Source organism: Ochlerotatus camptorhynchus, unplaced genomic scaffold, assembly GCF_037179485.1.
Source record: "Ochlerotatus camptorhynchus isolate MF236.1 unplaced genomic scaffold, CSIRO-AGI_Acam_v1.1 ptg000022l, whole genome shotgun sequence".
NCBI lineage: Eukaryota > Metazoa > Arthropoda > Insecta > Diptera > Culicidae > Ochlerotatus > Ochlerotatus camptorhynchus.
Window position 1 is genome coordinate 4,841,651 of NW_027040514.1, and position 27,124 is coordinate 4,868,774.

Below are 27,124 nucleotides of genomic sequence, written 5' to 3' on the forward strand. Positions count from 1 at the left end.
TGAGCCAATTTAAAATCGTTAGTTTCGTATTGATTGTTGCTTATACCCCGTTCACATTACAGCGTATATCACGTGATATACGCTGTCTTACAATGAGCACTCATACATCTAGTTTTCACTGGAAATCCTATGTATGAGTGCTCATTGCAAGACAGCCTATATTACGTGATTTAGGCTGCAATGTGAACGGGGTATTAGAGAACCCAATTTGCCGTTACACATTTTACTGGAGGCGTTTTCGGAGTGTTAAAAGTATGGATACATTTTATTATGCATCGATGAGTATTTTAATGTTTCCGTGTATTGTAAACAGAGTCGTCGATACCTGTCGATATTTTTGACAGCTCGCTCAGGTTGTTCTGCTGTTTCTTTCCTTTGTGCCATCAGGACAGAAGGAAGAAGGAAAAAAGGATGACATCCAAAACAAACCACTGTGAGTGAGCGAAACCGTGAAAATCACAAACAAAGTCGGCTCAATGTGTACTTTCCTGGCCAACAATAATTATTATTGCTAGTTTGCTTAATAAATTTGATACCGCGGTTCTTCGATTCATATCCATAATATTCGTTACGTAAAGTGTGTTTGCAAATCGAAAACAAGCTACAGAAGTTCAGTGCAAAATCACTCGAGGCGCCGGGTCGAGTCCAGTGGCGGTGGTGGTTTCTTACAACATGGCAAACGATCGGGAGATCCTGCGCGAAATCTGGGAAGGTAAAATCCCGGTCCACTTCGAACTGTCGACGGACGAGACGGACGTCGAGCCGGAGGAGTTTTTCCTGCTGATTCCGCGCTTGAGCTACTTCCCGCTGGTGACGGACAAGGTCCGGAAGCATTTTCTTCGGTTCGTCTCCAACGAGCTCCAGGATGGCGAAATGTGGATGGACAGCAACGGAACTCCTCTCAAGTGGCACTATCCGATTGGTAGGCTAGGGAAATTCGGCAGGGTAGGGGATTGGATAGTTGGTTATTGTTTTTTTTTTATGTGTTAATTCCAGGTGTCCTGTTCGATCTTCTAGTCGGTGGCGAAGCCATTCTGCCGTGGCACATCACGGTGCACTTTTCCAAATTTCCGGAAGAGGTGCTTTTCCGGTGTCCGAATAGGTATTCCCGGCGTGGCTAGTTGAATGAAGCTTAGTTTGCCGGTGCTAATGACCGATTTTTTTTTTATAATTCAGGGACATCGTTGAGGCACACTTTATGTCCGGGCTCAAAGAGGCGGACGTGCTGAAGCATCGAGGCCAGGTGGTTTCGGCTATGCAGAAGAAAGACCACAATCAGTTGTGGTTGGGTTTAGTTAATGGTATTTTGACTGGGATTCGACTAGGCTTGAACTTGAAATTGACTATGGGTTTTGCTTTCAGATAAGTTTGACCAGTTCTGGGCCGTCAACCGTAGGCTGATGGAACCCATTCCGGACCAGGACGGTTTCAAGCACATTCCAGTTCGGTGTTACGCCGAGGTGAGTAGAATAATGATTTCAATGCAATGTTTTGGTCGACATCGTTAAATTATTAAAGAATCATGAGAGCCTAACGGGGGGTGATCGATTCGCTTCATTGAGTGTTTTTTTAGGGGGAGTGGGGCAGTTTGGCTACCTTAAGAAAATCAGCATTAATGATACCAAATTCAGGGGAAAATTCGAGTGATTCTTAACCAGATTGTTAGTTTCAAGCCCTATTTACATCATGAATAAAATTGAATTTTAAAAGGATATTATGAAACAAGATTTAAAAAATGTTAGATTTGTAATTGAAATACAACCGTTGGGGTAAAATGAGCGCCCTTGTAAATAACCTTATGAAGGGTCAACAATGAACAGTTTTAGCCTAAAAAGATTAAGAAGGAACAATTATTTACTGTAGAATAAATTAAATTCAAGATGTACTGCCTATTTAAGGCAATATTTTTTTCAGTCTTGTGAATAACTGATTTTTTACCAAAGCAACTGCTTCAAAACGTGATTTAATAGGATACAGTTATATTTATAAAAGAAATAATGCAAAATTGAAGAATTTAAGTAGAAAATGTTTGAAATATCTATGGTGCCCATACTGCCCCAAACGGACTAGTAATATTTTGTAAAGAAGAACTTTAACGTTTATTGAAAACTAGACAAACATCGTGTCGTATAAGAAGGAACATTAACTCTCGATGAACTTTTCAAATGGTCCTATCTGCATTGATCGATTATCTCCATTGACTTTCTCTTTTGATAACCACTACTATGCAAACAGATTATGCGTTATTTTTACCACGTAGTTTGATCAAGGAGGTTCTTATCTACTGCCCAAAACGTCAAATACAACAGGCAAAGGTTTTGCAGCTGTGTTATTAACGAAAGAGAAAGTCGATGAAGAATATCGATCAATGCAGATAGGACCTTTTGAAATGTTTATCTAGTTTATGTTTCTTATGTTTATAACTTAGTTACTAAGTTATCAGAAACTACTGCTAGACCTTATTTTTTGATTCAGCTTATTTTTAGCTAGTCTAACATTTTCCGAATATTCGCACTGCACGACCAATGAGAACGACCCAAATTTGAGTTTAGTTTACCCATAATCGCAAAAAGGGCAGCAACTCAGCGATGAGTAAATTTGCCTCATGTTTTTTTTCTGTAGCAAACTTAAAAAATATGACGGAAAATGAGGAAAATTGACGAAAATTTTACGAAGTCTAGGAGAAGTACCAACAGACTGAGTGACTCCAATCTTTACTTTTCTCATATTCGGGTTTTTTTTTCCTGGACAAACCTGCATGGAAAAACATGAGGCAAGTTTACTACAAGTGATTTATGAGTAAACTAACCTCAAATTTGGGTAGTTTCTCATTGGCCGTGTGAAGAATATTAATATTAATGGATAGTTCAAGTAGGCTTCAATGCGTTATGTTGGTAAAATATGCTCAATAAGTTGATTTTTAAGTGGGTGGCCACATTGCCCCATTTTCCCCTATAAAATTTAAATTTAAATTTTTCTGATTTTTTTTTCATTACGTGCGCTTTGGGCCTTTAAAATATCACAAATTGGAGTTCTGTTTGCTCAAATTCGCAAAATCCACAGTCACTCATTGACTGAATAAAATTGTCCTCGAGTAATATGAGGAAAATCACGGAAAAATTTGCTCTGTCTGAGTGCCCTTTTTGTGAATTTGGTCCGAATGGAACTCAAATTTGAGTTGAATTCAACGGCCGTGTGCTATGAGCTTTTAAAAGTTTCAAGTTCACGGACGAACAGACCGACTCAAAATTAAGTCGAGTCGCCTTAATTTCGTCAAAAGTGGATTTACTCAAAAGTGAGTGGAATTTTCCGGACTTTTCCACGAGAAACTTCTCGAATATGAGGAAAATCGATAGAGATTTCACTCAGTCTGTTAGTATACTCGTATAGTCTCGACCAATGAGATCAACCCAAATTTGAGTTCAGTTTACTCATAATCGCAAAAAGTGCAAGCACTCAGCAGTGGTAAATTTGCCCCATGTTTTCCTGTGGAAAACCTCAAATATCTGCCGGAGAACGAGCAAAATTGACACAAATTTTACTCAGTCTAGGATTAGTACCAATTAACCACTTTGTCAAGCAGTTTTGGCGTGACTTTCTACCAGCGATTACACAAAACTGGACCAACTAATTTCTAGTTTTTTTATGAAACGCACAAATGTTGGCTACTTTTCTCGTGGTTCTAGAAGAAAAAGTTTCAACATAATGTTTTATTTCAAAGTTCGAGTGGTAGTAAATGTCATTTCAACTGCTCGAATGAAGTGGTTAATAGACTGAGTGAATCCAATCTACTTTTTTTCATATTCGGGATTGTTTTCCTCATCGCTGAGTTCTTGCACTTTTGGTGATGCATGAGTAAACTACACTAAAATTTGGGTCATTCTCATTGGCCGTGCACTTTTGAGTAAGTCCCCTTTTGATGAAATTGAGTTGACTTGACTCAACTTTGAGGTGGTCTGATCGTCCGTGATTTTATTGATATCATCGCTGCATACATTTAGGCTAATACAGACGAGTTGCGCATTGAACTGCCCGATTTATAGCAAAAAGTGCTCGAATGAACTTCAAATCGTTCAAAACCCTTGCAACGGAATGATCTTAGCATTCTTTTACATAAATTTAAAACAAAATTACTGTTACACATTTCATAGAAAAAAAAAACAAAAAAACTTTAACATTACGTCTCTCTATCGACAGGACGGTTCCTACCAGCAGAAGCTAGTCGTCCCGAGCACGGCGTCGGGTCAGAAACGCATCCTCCAGGATCTGCTGGAGGACTTTTCGACACCTGTCCGGAAAGCAGGTAGGTGGACAAACACTCGTTTGAAGGGGACTGTGTGGGAACTTTGTTCTCGTAGAACGCACATGAGGCAAAAAGGACAAATCGATTCGTCCTTGTTTGCTTTCTCTGCTTCGGATGTTTCAAGTAGGGTGCCGACATTTAACGCTTCTTGTGACGGTTTTTGTTCACACCTTGTGCATATTTATCCTAACGCAAACGAACGGCCAAGGCGAGATTCTAGGAAGCAGTGCTTTCTCGCCTTGATGACACAGTCCAGTCAGGTGGTCAAATTTATTAAAGAGATTTGGTGGCTTGCAAATGCTCTTCGGTCGGACTTCAAAGTCGGCACGACGTAGCGCTTTACGATTATGGAAAGCGTGCATTTCGTTTGAAGGAAATTATCGGGGAAATTTATTGGATTTTTAGGCGAAAAGAACCTCAAAGGTGGACATTTTAACAGGTGAGATTTTTGTCGAGTTAGTAAAAGCAGCATGGCTACTTGTTAATTTCGGAGGTTTTGTTCATTAACAGATCTGTTACATTGGTATTGGCGTACAACATCCCCGTTTTTAGGGAATAAATAAAAACTGATTGGGAAAACAAAATTTGTGAAATCTGTTAAATCAATTATGAGCAACTTCCCAGGTGGTATTAGGAACATTTCCAGATGCTTGTCAATGCGGTGCTGAGTTCTTAATGTGACTATCAATGAGCTTTTTTTAGAGTTCCAATGAATTTCATGTTTCGCATGATAGATTTTGTCTTTAGTTTTAAATTTGCCACTCCATAAAGGATCACGATGTGTTATGTTTGAATTGAAAAAGTGATAACTTACCTAACTACGAGTATAACTTAGCCTAACGTGCTAGATCACGTATGATCTGATGAGTTGATCTCAGACAAGTGTCTCTGAACCTTTCCAGGATGAGTATTCTCCGTTCTTCTTATGTCTGAATTCCAGCCAGGAGGTGGATCTCTGGATTTCTAGTTCGCGGGGGACTGTTTAGGATCATCCTAAGGATCTTGTTCTGGATCTTTTGGAGTTTAAGGTGATGGTATTTGGCGCAACTCCCCCATATTGGCATACCGTACTCGATTACGGGAAGGATGATTTGTTTGTAGAGACAGCAAGCTTATTTTTCAGGGACAAAATAGACCTCCTGTTTACTGAGTGGATACAGGGATCTTATCAGGATGTTATGCTTGGTTTTCGTTATATCAACGTGCTCCCTGAAAATCAGCTTGCTGTCTTTTTTTTTATACAGGAGGAAATCTGCTCACAGACACCTGAGAAAGAACTCAGGGTGTGAGGATGGGAGAATTGCACGCCCGACCCACTAAACCTTACCCTGTGCGCTTGGCCCTTGACCTCCCCTGAACCGCCCGAAGGCATTACTTCCTGTGAGGGGCCGCTATAGCGCTATGGCGCTTCTCTAGCAATACTCTATCGATCTAGTCGGGCAGTAAGCAACTGCTGCTCGGCATGCCACTGTCGTTGTAGTTCCGAAACTATGTGGGTGACCACAGTCACCACCGCGCTCCAGTTCTCGGTGGTACCACACATCCTAGGGACGATGTTATCCGGACTGGTGTCCGCTCCGCATATCGCTAACATAACGCTTGATACTGGCTCGACGCCAGCGCACGCGGGGCAGGTGGGAGTACTTATGTACATGTACATGTTCGGACCTGTGCAAGTAACTTCTAAAGCATCCATGGCCTGACAGGAACTATGTCAGGTGGAAGTTTACTTCACTGTGGCGCCTGTTGACCCAGGTTGATACGGAAGGTATCAAGCGGTAGGTCCACCTCCCCTTTGTGGAGTTTTCCCACTCCGACTGCCATTTCGCAATCAACACCGCTCGCGCGTTGTTGCGCACCCCTCGAACGGTCCTCGCGTCATAGCACACCACGTCCTCCTTAAAGTGGACCCTACACGATTGCTTTTATTGACAATTCTATATTGACTTCAATATATCGAGATTGACAATATTTCTGAATTCACATTATCAATATTATTGTCAATAATTCCCCTTCGTGTCAATATATTGATGCGTGTGGGGTTTGCTTAATGATGAGGCCGATTGACATCATCCCTGCTATGACACATACGGCCTCCCTCGAGATGGTGCGGTATGCACTGGCCACCCTCAAGCACATTAGCCTGGGTGTACTCTCTAATGTCCGCCTGTGACAGTCAATATCCAGTACCGCAGCCCACGCAGACCCGCCGTATCTGAGGATAGATACTACGACCCCAGCGAGGAGCCTGCGCTTACTGGCATTCACTGCCGAGCTGTTTGACATCATGCGGGATAATGCCCCACAGCCGTAGACGCTTTCTTGCAGGCGTACTCGACGTGGCAGTCGAAGCTGAGCTTATCATCGAGCATAACCCCCAAGAGTTTCAGAGAGCGCACAGACCTAATTGTGCTTTCGCCGACTGTCAACGTCGCATGCTGTACCGACATGCGATTGTTGACTACGACCACTTCCGTCTTGTGATGGGCAAGCTCCAGTTTCCTGGATCTCATCCATGCCTCCACAAGCTTGACGCATTGAGCCGCTGTTAGCTCTATCTCCTCGAGGGATTTTCCGTAGACTACCAGCGTGACATCGTCGGCAAAACCTACAATTTTCACGCCTACTGGGAATCTTATTCTCAACAGTCCATCGTACATGACGTTCCATAACACCGGGCCCAGGATGGAGCCTTGTGGCACTCCTGCGGTGACTCTAACGCATTTTTCGCCATCTTCTGTGTCGAATTCGGAGCTGGTGTAGCGAGCGGGCTATCGTCCCCCAGCACGCGTGGTTGAACGCGTTCTTCACGTCTAGGGTTACCACCGCGCAGTAACGAATACCCCTTCACTTCCGGTGAACCACCTCTGCCGTCTGGATGACATAGCGGATGGCTTTCACCGTGGATCTGCCTTTACGGAACCCGTGCTGGCTGCTTGACAGGCCGTCTACACCTTCAGTGTTGAGGATGACCCTCTCAAGCAGTTTACCAGTGGTGTCAAGCAAACAAATGGGCCTGTATACTGACGGGTCCCCAGGGTGTTTTCCTGGCTTCGGGAGCAGCACCAGCCTCTGCCGCTTCCACGCATCTGGGAAGATGCCTACGTCCAGACAGGTCTGAAAAACAGAACGGAACATGTTTGGATTTACCGCAACGGCCGCCCTCAGAACCACAACCGGGATCCCACCTGGGCCCGGGGCCTTGCCCACCACCAGCGACTTGGCAATATCGCTCAGTAGCATCGCCGGAGATCTCTCCGGGGGTGCCGCCACACCACGGGTCTTGGCCATGACCACTTTGTAGGGATCCGCCCGTGGGTTCGTGTTGGCGCTTTGGCATAAGCTGTCAAAGCACGCACGCTTGCGTCTGGCGATTTCTTTGTTGAGGGCCGCCTTAGCCGCTCGAAGAGCGACGCGGCGTTCCTCCCGAGTTTCGGTCGTACGAGCTCGTTGCATCCTCCTTCTCGCATGAAGGCAAGACGCCCTGTGATGTGTGCAGATGTGTCATCTGCGAACAGAGACAACGATCCACCATCAGGGAGAGCCGGCATATCGGACGTGAACAGGTTGAATAGAATGGGGTTAAGGATGCTTCCTTGTGGAATCCCAGCACCGATGTTGAATGCATCCGATGTGATGCCATTCAGAGAGACTCGGAACGTCCTGTCCGATAGATAGTTGTTAATTATCTTCACTATGAAGATTGGAAGACCGTACTGCTGCAATTTGAACACGAGGCCATCATGCCAGACATTGTCGAACGCTTTTTCAACGTCCAACAACGCCATGGCAGATGTTTTCGACACAGACTTGTTCCGTCTGAGAATGCTTGTTACTCGAGTCAGCTGGTGGACGGTCGAACGACCTTTCCGAAAACCAAACTGTTCTTCGAGTAGCAAGTTGTTTTGAGAGCTGACGAAGTGTTGACCTATCGCGGGAGCCTTCTCTTCAGGAGTTATCAGATGAACCACTGTGTCGCCGGGACTATTCAGTGGGGTTAGTAGTGGAATGGGTCTTGGCTTATTTTTAAGGATTTTGGTTACTTTCCAAAAGGGTTTTGCACAATCTGGGAGAGAGCGGATCCTATTAGCAATTCTACAAATTCTGATTTCTGAAGTCCACCATCCTAGACGCTGGTTTTGCCTTCGAATGGAGTTACGGAGTGTAATGAGATTTTTGGTAATTATCTCAAGGTTCAGAGTATTGCTCACCTGTCTGGATACTGACAAGTGTTGTTCCCTGGCCCGGGATATCGCCTGCTCGATGGAACGCAGACACCGGTCAACGTTTTCGGGCGTCTCCGGAAGTGGAGATTGTGGAGTCGACACAGTGTTGGAACTGATCCCAGCTGACGCGATGGTAGTTGCGTCGGGAAGCTTGGAATTGGTTGACGGATGAGCCCACATTGGCCACCACCGTTTAGTGGTCCGAACTCAGCTCCTGGTGGGTCACAGGTTGCGAGATGTTGTCTCCCATGCTGCTGACGAAGATGTCGATGGTGGAGTGTACGCCAGACCGGCTCAAGCGGGTGGGAGAGTCCGGCGTTGTGAGTGCAGTGAGCTTCTTGCAGGCAGGTCGTCGTTCAGGATTGTGCCGTTTTGGTTGCGTCGACTGTTGCCCCAAGCCTGGTGTTTGGCGTTCAGGTCGCCAGCGATGATGTACTTCTCACGGCGTCGAGTTAGTGTGATGATGTCTCTCCTGATGGTGGATTGTTTGGGACAGTTGGCCGCAATGATTGTAATATGGCCGACAGGAGTGGAGACATCCACACCCACCGCTTCGATCATCTTCAGCTGGAAACTCGGTAGCAGTCGACAGCCAATATTTCTCCTTAATGCGCAGGTGCTGGTCCGGTCTAGCCTTGCGAGCCGAAAATCAACAAACTCAATGAATTTGCTCTTGAGCGAGCAAGCGTTCCAGTTGACTATTTTGATGGCTTCACGGTCCATACTTTTGCACGAGGGATATAACTGCACGAAGCTGTCTTGGTGGTGCGCAAGATTATGATAACCTCAGTCACGAGGATCACTAGTTCGTCGCTTGTGAGTGGAGAATTGTATTCTGACTCACCTGACACAGCACGGGCGTACGATAATCCCGGGGCAGTAGAGCCATGGCTCGACTGGGCCGCAGCTGAGACCCGCTTGATCTGATGTTGTGTTCGCAAAGGGGGGGGGGGGGGGGCGCTGGTTTAGTGGAAGCGGTGTTAGGTTCGGGACCATGCGACGAGCCTGAAGTACTGGAAACGTATCCATGTTGACAATAGGAGCACGATTATTGCGGTGGCGACCAGGTTAGTTCCTCGTGGAAGCCTGTTGTCGGATCTGGATGAAGGTCGCTCGCTTGGGATATCTCCTATCGCTGCCCAGATGGTTGGAATCACAGTTCACGCACTTAGGTTCAGCTTCTTCTTCCTTCTTGCAGGCGGTAGTATTGTGAGCCCCAGCACATTTGCCACAACGAGCCTTCATGTTGAACAGCACGCGAATCATCCGCAGAGCAGCCACACTGGTGGAGTCCTTTTCGAAGTGCACCAGGTACAACTGGTCCCGGAATGCACTGGTTTCATCACGTCTCGCAATGGGAAAAATGTTGATTGTTTGCAGATGAAGGTGCTCCAATTCCGCTTTAATCTCCGCAACAGCGAGATTTTGGAAGACCACGGATCACCATTTTCAGTGGTTTGCTTCCAGGGTCGTCGTGAGTGTAGAACTCAAACCGGTCCTGCTGAAGAAAAGTGCCAACAGCGTTGTAGTCCGCCACAAGCACAAGATTTTGATCCCCGTGCTGCACAGCTTGAACAGCGGATGGATTTGATTTTTAGCCAGCTCATTCCTGGTCAACGCGAGTTCCTTCGTCGAGGTGAACAGTGGGGGCACTTTTTTCCCGTTTCTCAACTGAATCTATATCTGCTTCTTCAGGGAGTGCCGAATTACTCTGAAGCAACCTTTCCGTGCGGTTGCTGGCACCAGCTTTCTTGCGAGGTCTTTTCGGGGCATCTTGAACGGATGCGGTTGCATCCAAACTTTGGCGACCCATCACCTTTTGTTTTTTCAACGGATGAGTGGAGGCATTCAATTGTTGCTCCACTACCACCGATTTAACGACTGCCACTAGAGAGGCGAGAACTGACGACACGTTGCTAGCCAAAGCGAAAACTCACGACGGGTACCACGACTTAAAACACCGAACGACTCGAGAGAGCGAGCGAATAGAAAATCGGAGCAGAGAATCGCTCCAAACTTTTCTGGTCTTGAAGTTTTATAGAGTCAATAAAATCTTTTTTGTTTGCTTTGATTTATTTTCCGTCGATCTTGTTTTCCGTACTGAGTACCAATGCTACCGACGCCAGGGAGGCAGTTCCCACATCTTGACCCTACCACCTATCAATTCATGCACCGGTGGTCAGCGGCTTTGCTTCTCTTCCAAAGGAAGGCGTGACCAGAGATTTTATGCGTCAGAAAATCCCGACGGCGCTGACTGGGATTGAACTCAAGCCCTTTGGGGTGAGAGGCAATCACGTTTACCACTACACCACCGGGGCACCAAGCTGAATAAAGTCTTCATCATTATTCTGAAAATGCCGCTTAAAGATTCTTATGCTGGTATTCCTCTAGACGTAACTCCTCCAAGGGTGAAAAAAGGTCGTTCACGGCAAGTAGGGGTAAGTCAGCTGTACTCCGTGTTAATATTTTTGAATCGAGTAAATTTGAGGTACTCATAATTACTCAAAGGTGTACAAAGTAGTCTTATGTCAACAAGTGAAAACAGTTTGAATAAACATCTCGAAGGCAGGATGATCGGCAGTTGTACACCGACAAACCTGTTAGCGTGTAACACTATGCGCAACTATTGGGCTGTGTATTAATCATTTTGTCAAGCTTCTGCATCCATGTTCCATCAGATGTCACTGCTGTTGTTTGCGGTGACATCTATCGGAAACTACACACATTCTTTTTTTCCGTTAATTGTTAACAGAGGACACTGCAGTGCAAAACATGTCTGGTGCCTCTATATGTGCATTTAGTTTAATATTCGAAGTCCCTCCTGTTTTAAACATTCTGCACACAAAATAGCTCACCCCTCACAGAATTTCCCGCCGATTTTTAAGAATGGGGCGGGGCAGAAAGTATCTTTTGTGCAGAATATGTAAAAAGAAGGGACTTCGGATGTTAATCTAAATGTAAATATAGAGGTACCAGACATGTTTTACAGTGTCAGGTACTCTATTTTGTAGTCTGTGAAAGGGAAATCACAAATCGAGTGTCATCAATATAAATGGCATGTTGGGAGATTGAGCTCGTGAGAGAGTATTTTCTCTCTCAAATTTGAATTGATTGGCTCTCTGGGAACTGGTAGTAAAGCAGGTAAAACTGTATGGGGAAAAATCATTTTTATTTAATTGTAGCTTGTTTAACAATAATTTCCGGGAAAAAACTGAACGACGAAGTCCCTGACTAATTTCTTTAGGTTGTCGTTCACTTTTTTTGACCTGAATATGCACCGAAAGCGAATTATTCCCACTTCTCTCAAATTCTATATGGAGATTTTTATCACTTCCTACCAGCGGAACAGCGCCATCTTTGTGGAAAATGGCCGGACGATATGATTAATTCGGAGGATTCATTAGTTTGGGGACAAAATCGATCTTGTTGGCAGCATATCACTCCAGAACCACCTTGGAGTAGTGGAAGCTGGCCAAATCGTGCCAAAAGATGACTTTGCCCCTATGCTTGCGGATGAACGGCAATACCCGCTTTTTTAGGCATTCTTCGATGTAAACTTGGGATGTCATCGTCGAGGATGTGACGAATGGTTCTGTTTTCAGGTCAGAACTGCAAATCGCTTGCCAAATCATGGCCTTCTTCGCGAACTTGTCGGCAAACACGAACTTGAATCTTCCCGGCACATCCCCACGTCCAGTCGCGATGTAGAACTTTTGACCGGGCAAGCTGCTTAAAATCGAGTTTGATGTATGTTTCGTCATTGATCAAAGTGCAACCCTTGTGTTTCGTCAAAACACGGTCGTACAAGAGCCTTGCACGCTTCTTGGCCAAGGAATTCTGCGTCATGTGCCAGTTCGGATGTTTATTGGCTTTTTACTACTTGTATCCTTCCCTGGCAAGGATGTTCCGCACCGTTTGAAAGTTGGCGTTGTACCTTTTGGCCACATCTCGGATCGAAAGACCGGGGTTGGCTTTAACGCACCTCAACACCTTGCTGAGCAGCTGACGATCCCTGGTTCCAGTTTTTTCGTAGGTCCGCTGATTATTTTCCACCATCGGGGTTTTCTTTTAGGTTTTTTCGTCATCTTCAGCACTTTAGCCAGCTTGGAACCGGACCACTCTGGATTTTCCAATTTTGTGCACAATATTTTTTCTTCTTTCGAGTTCTATTTGACTTTTGCTTTCACCGGCGTTGACAAATACTTTTTACGTTATAAAATAGGAAAGTAATGATTATTCCAACGTAATTTTCTGAATAGAATGCGTGCTGCATTGGCCAAAGAAGACGGCACATTTTATTGCGTTTACAGGGCTGGTAGCGAGTCACTTTTTTCAAGCCAGTCACTAAAAAGTCTCTTTTTTTAAGGCCAAGTCACTAAAGTCACTATTTCTTGTAATCAGTCACTATTTTCAACTTTTTTAACGTGAATTTATTTCAAGATTGATCATTCTTTGCTTTAGGCGTTTAATCGTCTTTCTCTATCTACAGGGTGTTTATTAATTTTTCTAAATAAAATTATCTGACTTTTCCAGGTTTTTCCAGTATTTTAACGGATAAATTCCAGGTTTATAAGAAAGCTAAATTTTTTAATGCGTTAAAAATATTCTTTTTTTTTTTGTAGATCAAAAACAACAGCAATTTACCCAAACGTTTTTAAGACATGTCAATCAGTTTTAAAGAAACAGCTTTACAATCAAATCCATTGAATGTTGAAGTTTATCACTTACTTAATTTCTCACTTGATAAAGGTGTAAAGAACTTAGCCAATTCGAGTGATTCCAAGATCTAAAATTATTCAATATCTTGAATTCAAGATATTGAAAATTTTCAAAGTGCCAGAATCAAGGAAAACATAAATGATTTATTTCAAGTTCGTAGGAACTTTGGCGAATGAATGAGTAATGAAAAGAAATGATGAGAATTTCAGTGAAGCTCCATAAACAAATTGCGGGAAGATAAGGGAAGTTAATACGCTGAAAATATGGGGAACTTACTGGAAGTTTTAAGAACCTCAAAGCGGTTCTTTTAGCATCCGAAAATTTTCGGGAACTTATATGAAGTTCCTAGAGAACTTCACAGGTGTCAAGTGAACTTGAGAAATATAGAAAACAGGAGGGGTATGGAGCAATTTTTTAAGAAGTTATAAGTACCTCAGAAAAGCTAGATCTAGAGATTTTTTCGGAGAATTTCAGACCTTAGAGCAGTTTCCGTAGCTTTAGTCCACACTTTTGGAGCAGTTTGAATATCTATAATCGTAAATTTTGAAAAATTCAGGACAGTTCCATGATATGCTTAGAAAAAAATCGAGAACCCTTAAGATGTTCCGAGAATTTCAGGGAAGTACAGAGTCCTTCAGAGAATTTATGAAAACTTCAGAAATATTTCAGAAACTTCACAGAAGTTCAGAGAATTTCAGGGAAATTTAAAGGTTTTTACGGGAATTCCATTTATTTCCGAGCAGCAGAACCGAGATCTTCAATAGAGTTGAAAGTTTTAGGGAAGCTTCGAGAACATCAAGACAGATTATAGAATCAAAGGGCAGTTCAAACAATTTCAAGGAAATTGTAAAAACCTTAAAGAAGTTGCGAGAAACTCAGGGCATTATGAATATATATCAAACAAATTGCCGGATTATTAAACAAATTAAGAGAACTTCAGGTAACCACTAATAAGTTCAGGGAAAATTAGGGACCGTTTATAATGGTTATAATACTTAAGGGAAATTGTCGAAACTTCAAGGCAAACAATTGAATTTCAGTAAATTTGCGAGTTCTTAAGAAAATACTGAAAATTCAGGGCAGTCTAGAGAACTTTAAGGAAATTCAATGATCGTTTAGGCAGTTTAAATACCACCAGTAAAGTCTAGACTATTGAAGAAGTTTTAAATAAGTGTCGATAATTTAAGGAAAGTGACCTTCAAAAAAATCTTGAGAACTTCAATGAAAATCATAGAAGTAAAGGGTGATACGGTCAAAATTTGGTCAATATCAACTTGACGTATTTCTTTCAATTTTGCATTTAAAAAACCTGAACACCCCTCATTTTGAAGGTGTGTGTGTGTAGAATGTTGCTCCTATTTTGATTTTGGAATTCACTCTTCAGTTGTCAAAATGCCGTCCAAGCAAGAAGAGCAGCGTATCAAAATTTTGCTCGCGCATCGCGAAAATCCGAGCTACTCGCACGCAAAGTTGGCAAAATCGCTAAAAGTTGCCAAATCAACCGTTACAAATGTAATTAAAGTGTTTGGGGAACGTTTGTCGACAGCCAGGAAGTCTGGATCGGGGGGAAATCGAAAACCGGAAGCCGCTGAGACGACAAAGAGAGTTGCCGGTAGTTTCAAGCGAAACCCTAACCTCTCTCTCCGAGATGCCGCAAATAAGCTGGGTGTATCGTCTACAACCGTGCATCGAGCCAAAAAACGAGCCGGACTATCGACTTACAAGAAGGTAGTGACTCCAAATTGCGATGATAAACAAAATACGACGGCCAAAGCGCGATCCCGGAGGCTGTACACGACGATGCTGACGAAGTTTGACTGCGTGGTAATGGACGACGAAACCTACGTCAAAGCCGACTACAAGCAGCTTCCGGGACAGGAGTTTTATACGGCAAAAGGAAGGGGAAAGGTAGCAGATGTTTTCAAGCACATGAAACTGTCAAAGTTTGCAAAGAAATATCTGGTTTGGCAAGCCATCTGTACCTGTGGCTTGAAAAGCAGCATTTTCATAGCTTCCGGGACTGTCAACCAAGAAATTTACGTGAAAGAGTGTTTGAATAAACGTCTGCTGCCTTTCCTGAAGAAACACGGTTGTTCCGTACTGTTTTGGCCGGATTTGGCATCTTGCCATTACGGTAAAAAGGCCATGGAGTGGTACGCCGCCAACAACGTGCAGGTGGTTCCCAAGGACAAGAACCCTCCCAACACGCCAGAGCTCCGCCCAATTGAGAAATACTGGGCTATTGTCAAGCGGAACCTAAAGAAGACCAAAAAAACTGCTAAGGGCGAGCAGCAGTTCAAGGCAAACTGGCTTTCTGCGGCGAAGAAGGTGGACAAGGTGATGGCAGGGGTCAAGCGTAAGGCCCGGCAATTCGGATTTGGAAAAGCGGAAGCCTAACTGAATATTTTTCCTGAATTTTATACTAATTGAACTTGAAAAAGAAATTTAATTTGATTTTTTAAATAAACGATTTCACCGATTTACACGCGTTTTCCCTTGACCAAATTTTGACCGTATCACCCTTTAGATCAACCTAGGCAAAAAAACATTTTTTTTCAATAATTGCCTATTTTTAACCAATTTTATTAACCGTGTAACCTTATCAACATACATATTTTAAAGTTTAGACAATTAGCTTTCCAACGGTGTATTAAATTCAATGTTTAGACCGTTATTCGCTGAGAAAATTGCATTTGTTTCAAATGCATTTCATCTAAAATTTTCAAAATTTTCCTAAGTCTGATGTCTGTGGCGCAATGAGTTTTCATCACAGAGGGCTGAAATTTTGGGCATCTAGGTTTGAACTATCTGGCTATCAAATGGTTTACAAGATAGGTCATTCAAAACAAGTCAATTTTTCGATTTTTGGCCACCACTTTCCCCATAGTGGACCACTACACCACCGGGGCACCAAGCTGAATAAAGTCTTCATCATTATTCTGAATATGTCGCTTAAAGATTCTTAGCTGGTGTTCCTCTAGACGTAACTCCTCCAAGGGTGAAAAAAGGTCGTTCACGGCAAGTAGGAGTAAGTCAGCTGTACTCCGTGTTAATATTTTTGGATCGAGTAAATTTGAGGTACTCATAATTACTCAAAGGTGTACAAAGCAGTCTTATGTCAACAAGTGAAAACAGTTTGAATAAACATCTCGAAGGCAGGATGATCGGCAGTTGTACACCGACAAACCAGTTAGCGTGTAACACTATGCGCAACTATTGGGCTGCTGTTGTTTGCGGTGACATCTATCGGAAACTACACACAATCTGTTTTCCGTTAATTGTTCACAGAGGACACTGCAGTGCAAAACATGTCTGGTACCTCTATATATGCATTTAGTTTAATATTCGAAGTCCCTCCTGTTTTAAACATTCTGCACACAAAATAGCTCACCCCTCACAGAATTTCCCGCCGATTTTTAAGAATGGGGTGGGGCAGAAAGTATCTTTTGTGCAGAATATGGAAAAGAGGAGGGACTTCGGATGTTAATCTAAATGCATATATAGAGGTACCAGACATGTTTTGTAGTGTCAGGTACTCTATTTTGTAATCTGTGAAAGGGAAATCACAAATCGAGTGTCATCAATATAAATGGCATGTTGGGAGATTGAGCTCGTGAGAGAGTATTTTCTCTCTCAAATTTGAATTGATTGGCTCTCTGGGAACTGGTAGTAAAGCAAGTAAAACTGTATGGAGAAAAATCATTTTTATTTAACTGTAGCTTGTTTAACAATAATTTCCGGGAAAAAACTGAACGACGAAGTCCCTGACTAATTTCTTTAGGTTGTCGTTCACTTTTTTTGACCTGAATATGCACCGAAAGCGAATTATTCCCACTTCTCTCAAATTCTATATGGAGATTTTTATCACTTCCTACCAGCGGAACAGCGCCATCTTTGTGGAAAATGGCCGGACGATATGATTAATTCGGAGGATTCATTAGTTTGGGGACAAAATCGATCTTGTTGGCAGCATACCACTCCAGAACCACCTTGGAGTAGTGGAAGCTGGCCAAATCGTGCCAAAAGATGACTTTGCCCCTATGCTTGCGGATGAACGGCAATACCCGCTTTTTCAGGCATTCTTCGATGTAAACTTGGGATGTCATCGTCGAGGATGTGACGAATGGTTCCGTTTTCAGGCCAGAACTGCAAATCGCTTGCCAAATCATGGCCTTCTTCGCGAACTTGTCGGCAAACACGAATTTGAATCTTCCCGGAGCTGCACTCCGTGAAGCTGCTTAAAATCGAGTTTGACGTATGTTTCGTCCAGTGTTGGGAAAATATCAAAAAATCAAATCTCACAAACGCCCAAGATCACGCTTGATTTTCGTAGACAAAAATAAACATGCAAACAACTGCGGTTGATTTTGCAAGCTGTGATATCGCAGCTCGGAATATCAAGCTAACAAAACTCACCAGCTGCAAATCTCAACAAACTGTGGTGAGATTGAGTTTAATGATTTTTGCTTTACACCCGAATGCAACCGAAACTTCCATAACGGCTGGCAATTTATACTTTCTCTTTCTAAGAAAACGATGTGCAACGGAATTATTTTTGTGTCGAGTCAACTCTCAGCTTGATTTTTGCACGTTGTGAATAGTCTCGCAATCTCAAAGGAGCTTGTAAAATCAATATTAAGCATGATATTTTGTTCCAATATCACGCGTGATATTGCGAACGCATGAGAGTGGAAAAATATCAATTGATTTCTGATTTTGCCAACACTGGTTTCGTCATTGATCAAAGTGCAGCTCTTGTGTTTCGTCAAAACACGGTCGTACAAGAGCCCTGCACGCTTTTTGGCCACGGAATTCTACTTCATGTGCCGGTTCGGATGTTTACTGGCTTTGTACGACTTGTATTCTTCCCTGGAAAGGATATTCCGCACCGTTTGAAAGTTGGCGTTGTACCTTCTGGCCACATCTCGGATCGAAATACCGGGGTTGGCTTTAACGCACCTCAACACCTTGCTTCAGCACTTAAGCCAGATTGGAACCGGACCACTCCGGATTTTCCAGGTGTTTGTGCACAATATTTTCTTCTTCTTTCGAGTTCCATTTGTCGTTATAATGCGATCGACTACTTTGATCAAACTTGCACCAGTTGTTCTCTAGAGAAGTAAAAACAAACCACTGTCAAAGATTTTCGATTCCCAACACTAGAGGCGTGCTAGCGGCGCGCGAGGGGTGTACTAATTTACTTTTAGTTAGCCTTTAAAATTAATAAATCCATAATTTTGTAATTATGAATTATATTATTACGCAAAAAAAATCGTTGTCCTACGTAAAGAATCTTTACTAAAGATGGCGGGCTTTAGAGGTCTATTAGATGTGACTCAAACCCTTCCGTCTCCTCGAGTGATCGTTGAATAAGCACCATCAAACGTGCCAGATCAACCCACTGACTACAACAAAAACAAAAACAACAACTGATATTCAAATTCAACGAGAACCACTTTTGTCCGGTTTGAATCATGTGACGCGCCCTTCGAAGAGCTTGATTGACGCGATCCGAGTTGGCTCTTACCTAAGATGATGATATATTTTAGGACCGGGCTGATCTCATACCACCAACCAGCACAAAACCGTTTAGGTGCACACAAAAAAACACCCTCCAACCGTCATTGGCCGGTAGCTTGTCGAGCCCCCTCACTTGTCCTCCTCTACAGGCTATTTGAATATCGCTTCCCCACGGGGGGCTTCTCACCTGGTCAAACGTGCAAGGTTACCACGGATCGCGGTAGCAGCAAGAGGATCTATAATGAGATCATAAACAGTGCTACCTAAACCCACTGACACGGCCTACTATCAACGCACGAACCAAGTGAAGGGTGCCTGCCTGCCTGCCTGTCTGACATGTCAAATGGGGGTACCGTAAGACTCGAAATCCGGACACTTTTAAAACGTTGATTATCACTGCCTATTATGATATTCCGATTTTCGAGAAGGTATCTGTCAAAATTTATTCCTGGCTTGTCAGTAGACGCAATATTTAATAATAAATAAAATCCGGTATTGGGTGCAGTCCGGTACGCATGTCGTTAATAAAAATTCGTTCCGGCCCGGCCGTCCGGACGTGACAAGGTGTGAGAAAATAGCTCTGCCCAATCGAAACCTGCTACAGCTGGATAGCAGTTTGTAGTTTATTCGTTCGAAGAATTCCGTAAATTGCTACAATTAACAGGAATCAGCCATTGAGACCATTCTGTCGAAATCAATCATTCATCTCACTCCGAATGGCCATCGTCGTCGTCGTAACGACCGTGTAGGTCATAATCTCGTCACAATCTCTCCGAGGTCGTTAACTTGAGTTGCCGCATTTTCTTTTCCTCCTTCCCCAGGGACACCAGCTCTCGATCTTGGACCGATCGCAGTAGACTGCGTGGCAACGGCTAAAGCGACGGCGACCGGCTGAAGAAAATTCTCCGTCGCGTCCACTTGTCTTCCCTTTTCCGTTCTCAATTTCAAATCTCGGGCCCGAACCGCGGCAACGGACGAAACGGACGGACGCAAAAGATGACAGCAAAAGTCGCAAAGTAACTAGCGAAAGATAATTATTCATAATTTCACGTTTGAAAGGCAGTAAAAAGCGACAACGATGGACATCTCTCGAAGATCTGTTTGAAGTGTCGCGTCGTCGTCGTCGTTTCTCAGAACCGCACTTGCACGGGTAGTTTGGTTGATTCGAACTTTTCGTCAACCGAGACCGAGATGTGCTGTTTTTGGTTGGATATTTTCAGACATTGAGTCACCAGTCAGCAGCAAGTTCTTTTTCGCGAAACTGTCAACTAGCGCACACAGTAGGCGGTGTCAGTTGCCAAGTTCCCCGCTGCTGGCTTGTTGACGCGAGTGCGGTGGTAGTCGACTAGGATGTCTTTCATTTCGAACATTCGTGCGTAACCGCATTTTTTGCACACCGCCGTCAATCAAGGGGCAGCTCAAGTAGAGATAGGGAGTGTGTGTTTTTTTTTTCTGGGATGCATCCTCTGTTGAACTGATACGGCGATTGGAATTGCCACTCGTTTTATGGGTAATGAATTGAGAGGAAAGGTTTAAAGGCAGTGACCATTCCAGGAAGAGTACTCTGAAAGGGTTTACAACAACTACATGTTATGTCGGGAAGTCTCCAGGAAATTTTGTGGTTGATCTATGAAACTTTTCAAACTAGCCTCTCCAGGGGAAATCCAATTAATATTTCTGAAATTTTAAGGAACTGCAGATAATTTTACTGAGCTTCTTAAGTAAGTCAAGAACACTTAAAAGAAAGTCTAGTCGAAAGTTCCTATGTTTGGTAGCAAAGTTCTATATTTATTCCTTATGAATATCATCTGGACTTCAATCCAAGATTTCTTTTAACCGTTTTAGTCCCATTTTTTCTGAGGCTTATTTTGAGAAACTTTGTTCATATTTTGGTACCGTAAAGTGCTATAATTCTGTGCACCTAAGGCCTAATCGCATCCTGTTTATAAAATATCTAAAAGAATTATAAATTGTACACAATTTGAATTGAATTGTACATGAAGGTAGGTCTTAACCACTTGTATATGGGAAATGTTGAATTGAAAGGGGATTTCCAAAATTATGATTCTCGGCCGGAAACGAAATGAAACGCACGATCCGGTTGTTGTAGAGTGAACGAAAATATAATTTGCCTGTCGAATGACAATTTAAGTGCCGGCGCACTATCAGATATCAGGCGGTCAAAAATCAAAAAATCGACTTTCACTAATCCTTATTTCGTTATTTTTGGTCGATAGTAAACATTTCAACTAAGAGAATCTGAAAGTTTCAAGCTTCTAGCAGTTTTAGTTTCTGAGATATCGGATGTCGAAGTCAAAAAAGAGTAAGAAAAGTACAAATATTGCCGCAAAAATATACTACCACTCAAATAAAATTTCATCCACTATTTATCATATAACTACCACATCATTATACATCGTTGGAAAGGTAATTTAATAAGCTTTCCGAAAATAAAATCCATTTGGAAATTTGATGGAGACAAATAAAATTAAAAATAAAAATAGAAAAAAAATAATTGAAAATTAATGAAAATTTAAGTTTATTGATCACAAACTTTCGAGTCTCGCACATTCTCAGGCTAACTCTCAGCTCTGGATGAAGTTTTGAGTGAACTCTAACAAGTACTGAAGAGTTTACCTGCCCTAACCTGCCCCATTGGAAATATAAGCGATTTGAAAATTTTCGGTTATTATGGGATATTTCAAATTGTACAAGAGCCGGCTTGTAAACAAACTTTTTCAACAATTATTTTGCAACTTTTGGAGTTATATTCGGTTGGTATAGTCAAAATATATTGTTAAAGAACATTTTCTAATATTTCATGACCAACTTTTAAAAAGGGCTTAAGCTTTTGTACAAAAAGAAGTCATCATTATCATAAAGTTCACTGTTGGATGAACGTAAAACTACATTCGTTTATGCTTTATTCTAAAGTAAGTACCTGGGTTATGACGATTATAGAAGCATAAAGGGTGTCCACGATGAAATTGCCACACACAAAATTGATTCGCAAAATTCGAGTTTTCATCCGATTGCCATCAAATTTTCAGGGATTGAGAAACAACTATTAAACTTCATTTTACCATTTTACTCGTATTTTATTTACAATCCATACGCAAATGCCCGCACCTTGGCCTTAACCCCGGCCATAAGATTCTGCACAACCTGTGAATCAACCGTTTTTTGCATGTAAACCCATACTTTCTTCAGTTCTTCGACTGTCTTCACTACCTTAGGTCGTTTAAGAAGGTGCTGCTTCATAATCGCCCAGTACTTCTCGATGGGGCGGAGCTCCGGAGTGTTGGGAGGGTTGAACATTTTCGGCACGAAATTGACCTTATTGTCCGCATACCACTTCAGCACGTCCTTGGAGTAGTGGCATGAGGCCAAATCCGGCCAGAAGATTGTTGGGACGTTGTGGGCCTTCAGGAGAGGAAGCAGCCGCTTCTGGAGGCACTCTTTTATGTACACCTGTCCGTTCATCGTGTCCTGGGTCACGAAAGGTGCACTCCGCTTCCCGCACGTGCAGATGGCTTGCCAAACCAGGAATTTCTTCGCAAATTTGGACATCTTCTGAGTGCGAACATGTTCCGGAACGCTGAACTTATCCTCGGCCGTGAAAAACAGGTTGCCGGGGATCTGTTTGAAGTCGGCCTTCACATATGTTTCGTCGTCCATGATGCAGCATTCAACTTTCGTCAGCATGTTGAGGTACAACTTCCTGGCACGGGTTTTGGCGGACTTGTTCTGCTTCTCGTCGCGATTAGGGGCCTTTTGTACCTTGAACGTTCGAAGCCCAGCCTTAGTTTTGGCCTTCTGGACAAAACTTCGGCTTAGGTGCAGCTTCTTAGCCACATCCCTAACGGAGGCGCTCGGATTTCGGTTGAAGGCCCCAACTACGCGGTTGTGATTTTTGGTGTTGTACGGAATACTTTTTCCTTCACTTCTGGGCTTCCGATCGGTGGTCAACCGTTCCTCGAATCGCTTAATCACTCGCGACACCGTGGAATTCGCGATTCCCAACGTTTTAGCGATGGAACGATGCGAGAGATCCTTGTTCTCGTGATGAATGCGCAAGATTTTATCACGCACGAGCTGTTCTTTCGACTTCATTTCCGCGAGTTTTGATCACAGGAGTTTAAAACTTGCAGGATGTAAATATAGTGCATTAACTAAATCCACCCAAATTTTCATTAAATTCTACCCAACGGTTAAAAAGTTAGAGCAATTTCATAGTGTGGCAATTTCATCGTGGACACCCTTTATGCGTAAGTATGTACCTACGCATATGCGCGGATGAGTTTAATTTATACCTAAGTCAGTACTTAACCTACTGTAGTGTCATTTTGAAGCCATAGTGTATTTTGTGTAGCTTTTATTTAAACTACTACAGTGTAATTCAAATTTACGGTTGAGACCAAGTGTGAGCATGGATAATAGAACCATTATTAATCTATTAGACGCAAAATTAAGCCATAGTGACAATGTTCACAGAGCCATTGAATTCATTTGTGAAAATTATAACATCTCGATGGAAAAACGTAAACGTTTCAATGAAAAGATCCATAAAATCAACAAATGGCATGAAGCTAATCGCACGAAAGAGCGATTTGAGTCGTATTTTCGGAATTGGCTTGATGGAGAATTTGGCATCGAGGAATTCATCGAACAGGAGCAATGTGTTGCCTCAACCTCGGCCTCGGGAACAAAACGTGGATGACCTTCAAAACCTTTCTTGGATTTGAGTGAAAGAGGAAAACGACGCGTCATCGATAAAGAAGCAGTTGATCCAAAATTCGATACCATCGAGAAAGCTTTCTTATTTGCAAGACGGACTGCTTATAATCGAAAGGGTTTTAATTTAGTTAAAGTTATTGGGCATATTTTAAAAAACCAAAAAAGCTCTAAAACCATGCTGGCTCAACTAATTGATCAACGAGGAATGATGTCACAAGAAGAGGCTTTTAGTGTACTTATCGAGGCTGGATTGAGTAGATTTCAATACGAAGTAATACATAGTGAATCACCTTCAAGATTTCCACCTTACTATGTGATCGGAGCAGTGAAAAAAATATGCGCCCCTCCTAGTGAATTCATCGAAGAAAGTGCATTGAAAATAAGAGTGAAACTCCAGGTGCTGATGGAAAATACAGTGAAACGAATCGTCCAAATAACTGATGCAGAGCTCAACGAGTATATGGATAGCAACGATCTAGTTTCTACGGAACTGGTTCTTCTATGTAGCTGGGGTATGGACGGATCAACTGGATATTCGCAATATCATCAAGTGCTACCAGAGGGATGTCAGGACGATTCAGATGTATTTTCGTCCACTTTAACACCAATTCAGTTGTTCATGTACAATGATCGAAAGGAAATTATGTGGTTTAATCCCATGCCTCAAAGTATTCGATTTTGTAGGCCATTCATCATTGAATTCATTAAAGAGAGTAAAGAAGTTATTCTGGCTACAAAACAGGATGTAGAAAAAGAAATGAGTGAACTAACGCCAGTGAAAATTGAACTCTCAAACGACAAGTTTATACTTGTTGATTTTGATTTTGTCCTCAGTATGATAGACGGAAAAGTCTTAACTTATATCACTGGAAATTCGTCGATGCAGAATTGTCCAATATGTAGGGCAACACCAAATGTAATGAATGATGCAGAGAAATTCGAGGAAGGATTTATATCAAACAAAGAAGCCTTGCATTACGGCATATCTCCACTTCATGCTTGGATAAGATTATTCGAATGCCTTTTGCATATTGCATACAGAATGGATATAAAAAATGGAAGGTAACGAAACCGTTCAAAGAACTATATGAACAAAGAAAAAAAAACATGTGACGACACAGCTTTACGAAAAATTTGGAGTAAGAGTAGATCAACCACGATCGGGTGAAGCAAAAAAAAGTCAGGGAAAAAAATGATATTTTTGATTTATTCTATTCAATTTAACGTTGAAATTGAAACGAAACAAAATATCCGAATTGAGTATTTTGCGTTAAAACACAAATTGTGTGTTGTTTCAATTGGCTGTTTTCTACAGCCGGCGCCGGTGGTGTAGTGGTAAGCGTGACTGCTTTCTAACACCCCGATGGGTCTGGGTTCAATCCCAGCCGAGGTCGGTGGGATTTTTCTGAGGCATAAAAATCTCTGGTCACTTCTTCCTTCGGAAGGGAAGTAAAGCCGTTGGTCCCGGCCCATGTGTGTTGATGAATGGGTGCGATATCCTACGCAGGTGTGGAAGCTGCCTTCCTTGCACATTCGATTGCCGTCAATGGATGGCAATCGATGTCCGTCGGTGATTGGCACTAGATTGCGGAACAGAGACCGACGTTAAATAAAGGAAAGAAGAAGATTTGGCTGTTTTCTCTCTTTCGCTTCGTTCAGAAAATAACACTAGTTTACAAAACAACATAAAAAGTGTGAACTTTAGTGGTTGACAAACGTTTCTAATGCAAAATCCTACGCTGAATTCAATGCCGTGGTCAGAAAAAAAATTAAAGTAGAGCCATTTTTGAGATGTACAAAAATTTGGATTTTTTTAATTTTGGACAAAAGTACGATTACTAAAATGTCAATATCTTTGGAACTAGTGCACCAATTTTAAATCTTTTTTTTATGAAAGTGAAGCTAAATAATTTAAAAATTTAATTTTGAAGTCATTTAAAAATTTACAGCATTTTTTTTATTTTTCCTGCGAATTTTCCATAAAAATCTTGTTTTAATCAACATTTTTAATGGGAGAAAATGAGCCTTTAATGGATGAAATCGGTTGGAAATTGTCGAAGTTATGAAATTTTTTGTAAAATCATGGAAATTGAATGTTCCAAGATTGGCCGTTGTCCCGCTCCTAGGTTCATGCACCACTTCCAGTAAGCCTTTCTGCGGACGTGTACGCATACGGTGCATTTCACTAACACTACCAGCTGTCACGCAAAATTAAATGGGATATTTTCAACAATATAATTTACGCTAGTGTTTGTGAGACCGCTCGGCGAGAACCTAACGCAACCAACTCAATTTGACAGCTTTCTTTCTTTAACATTGCTTAACGATGTATACGACAAAACGTGAATTCAAGTGTAAAAATGATCCTCAGTGTGACAACTATATATTTACAAAATCGGTCAATTTCACTGCTTCGTTGCAAACTGCATACAGGCTTTATTTTAAAATTGATCCTGGAGACTTTGACGAACCGTGGATTCCAAAAGTATTATGTAGTTCGTGCAAAACGTGCTTGGCTAGGTGGAAGTCAGGCGCAAGGTAAATTGATTTTTTGAATAACTTTCATATAAACAATTTATGTACAGCATGGTAGTGCTTTGTTCTTTCCTGATCGACATTATCTTACTTCATCTATTTTTGATAAGTGTTAATGTCTTACTTACTAACTCACTTATTTGTTATCTGTCAGTCGCTATTTGTCCTTTGACATGCCCACCATATGGCGTCGACCGTTTTGTCATGCAACGGATTGTTATTTCTGCTTGACAAAAGTTAAGCAACAAGGACGTCACAAAACAGTTGAGTATCCACAAGTGGCTTCTATGACAAAACCTGTTCCACATTCAAGTTCGGTCCCGTATCCTGTTTATCGAAAGCGGAAACGAGCGCCCTCTGTTGAATCGACCGTTACAAAAAGTGAGGAGGAATTCAAGGAGGAATGCGAGGAAGACTTCGAGGTGGAATTGGAAAGAAACCCAAAACTGTTTACACAATCCGAATTTAATGATTTGGTGCGAGATCTCGACTTATCGAAGGAGAAATCCGAATTGCTGGCATCAACGCTTGAAAGAACACAACATGCTGAGCAAGGAGGTCAAAATTTCTTGTCACAGGAATCGTCACAAGAAATTTGACAAATATTATTCTACAAAGGACAAGGCATGTTTTTGCCATGACGTAAACGGCTTGTTTGAAGAGTTTGGTGAGCCATATGATCCAGCTGAATGGCGTTTATTCATCGATAGCAGCAAGTTGAGCTTGAAAGCCGTTTTACTGCATCAAGGGAATGAGAAACCTTCTATTCCATTAGCTCATGCCGTTAATATGAAGGAAACGTATGAATCAATGGCTCTATTGCTCAATTTGATAAATTACAATCAACACAATTGGAAATTTTTTTCCGATCTTAAAGTGGTTGCCATGTTGACTGGATTGCAACAGGGATACACAAAATATATGTGTTTTTTGTGTAAATGGGACAGTCGAGCTCGTAAGGAACACTACGTCCGAAAAGATTGGCCAAAACGGGATAATTTCACAATTGGTAAAGACAACGTTAAAAATGATCCTCTTGTGGTAAAAGAACGCATAATACTTCCACCGCTACATATAAAACTTG

At 42.2% G+C, this 27,124-nt stretch overlaps 1 protein-coding gene across 1 annotated transcript in view; it reads left to right on the forward strand.

Moving 5' to 3' along the window:
- The first annotated feature begins 445 nt into the window (after nt 1–445).
- The window catches only part of Atg5 (autophagy protein 5), a 59,388-nt gene continuing 32,709 nt past the window's right edge, over nt 446–27,124 (forward strand). The window contains exons 1-5 of the mRNA XM_065227750.1: nt 446–922; nt 997–1,102; nt 1,177–1,301; nt 1,363–1,460; nt 4,198–4,303. Of these exons, the coding sequence (XP_065083822.1) occupies nt 673–922; nt 997–1,102; nt 1,177–1,301; nt 1,363–1,460; nt 4,198–4,303 (685 nt within the window). The 5' untranslated portion in view covers nt 446–672. The remainder of the gene's footprint in view (nt 923–996; nt 1,103–1,176; nt 1,302–1,362; nt 1,461–4,197; nt 4,304–27,124) is intronic.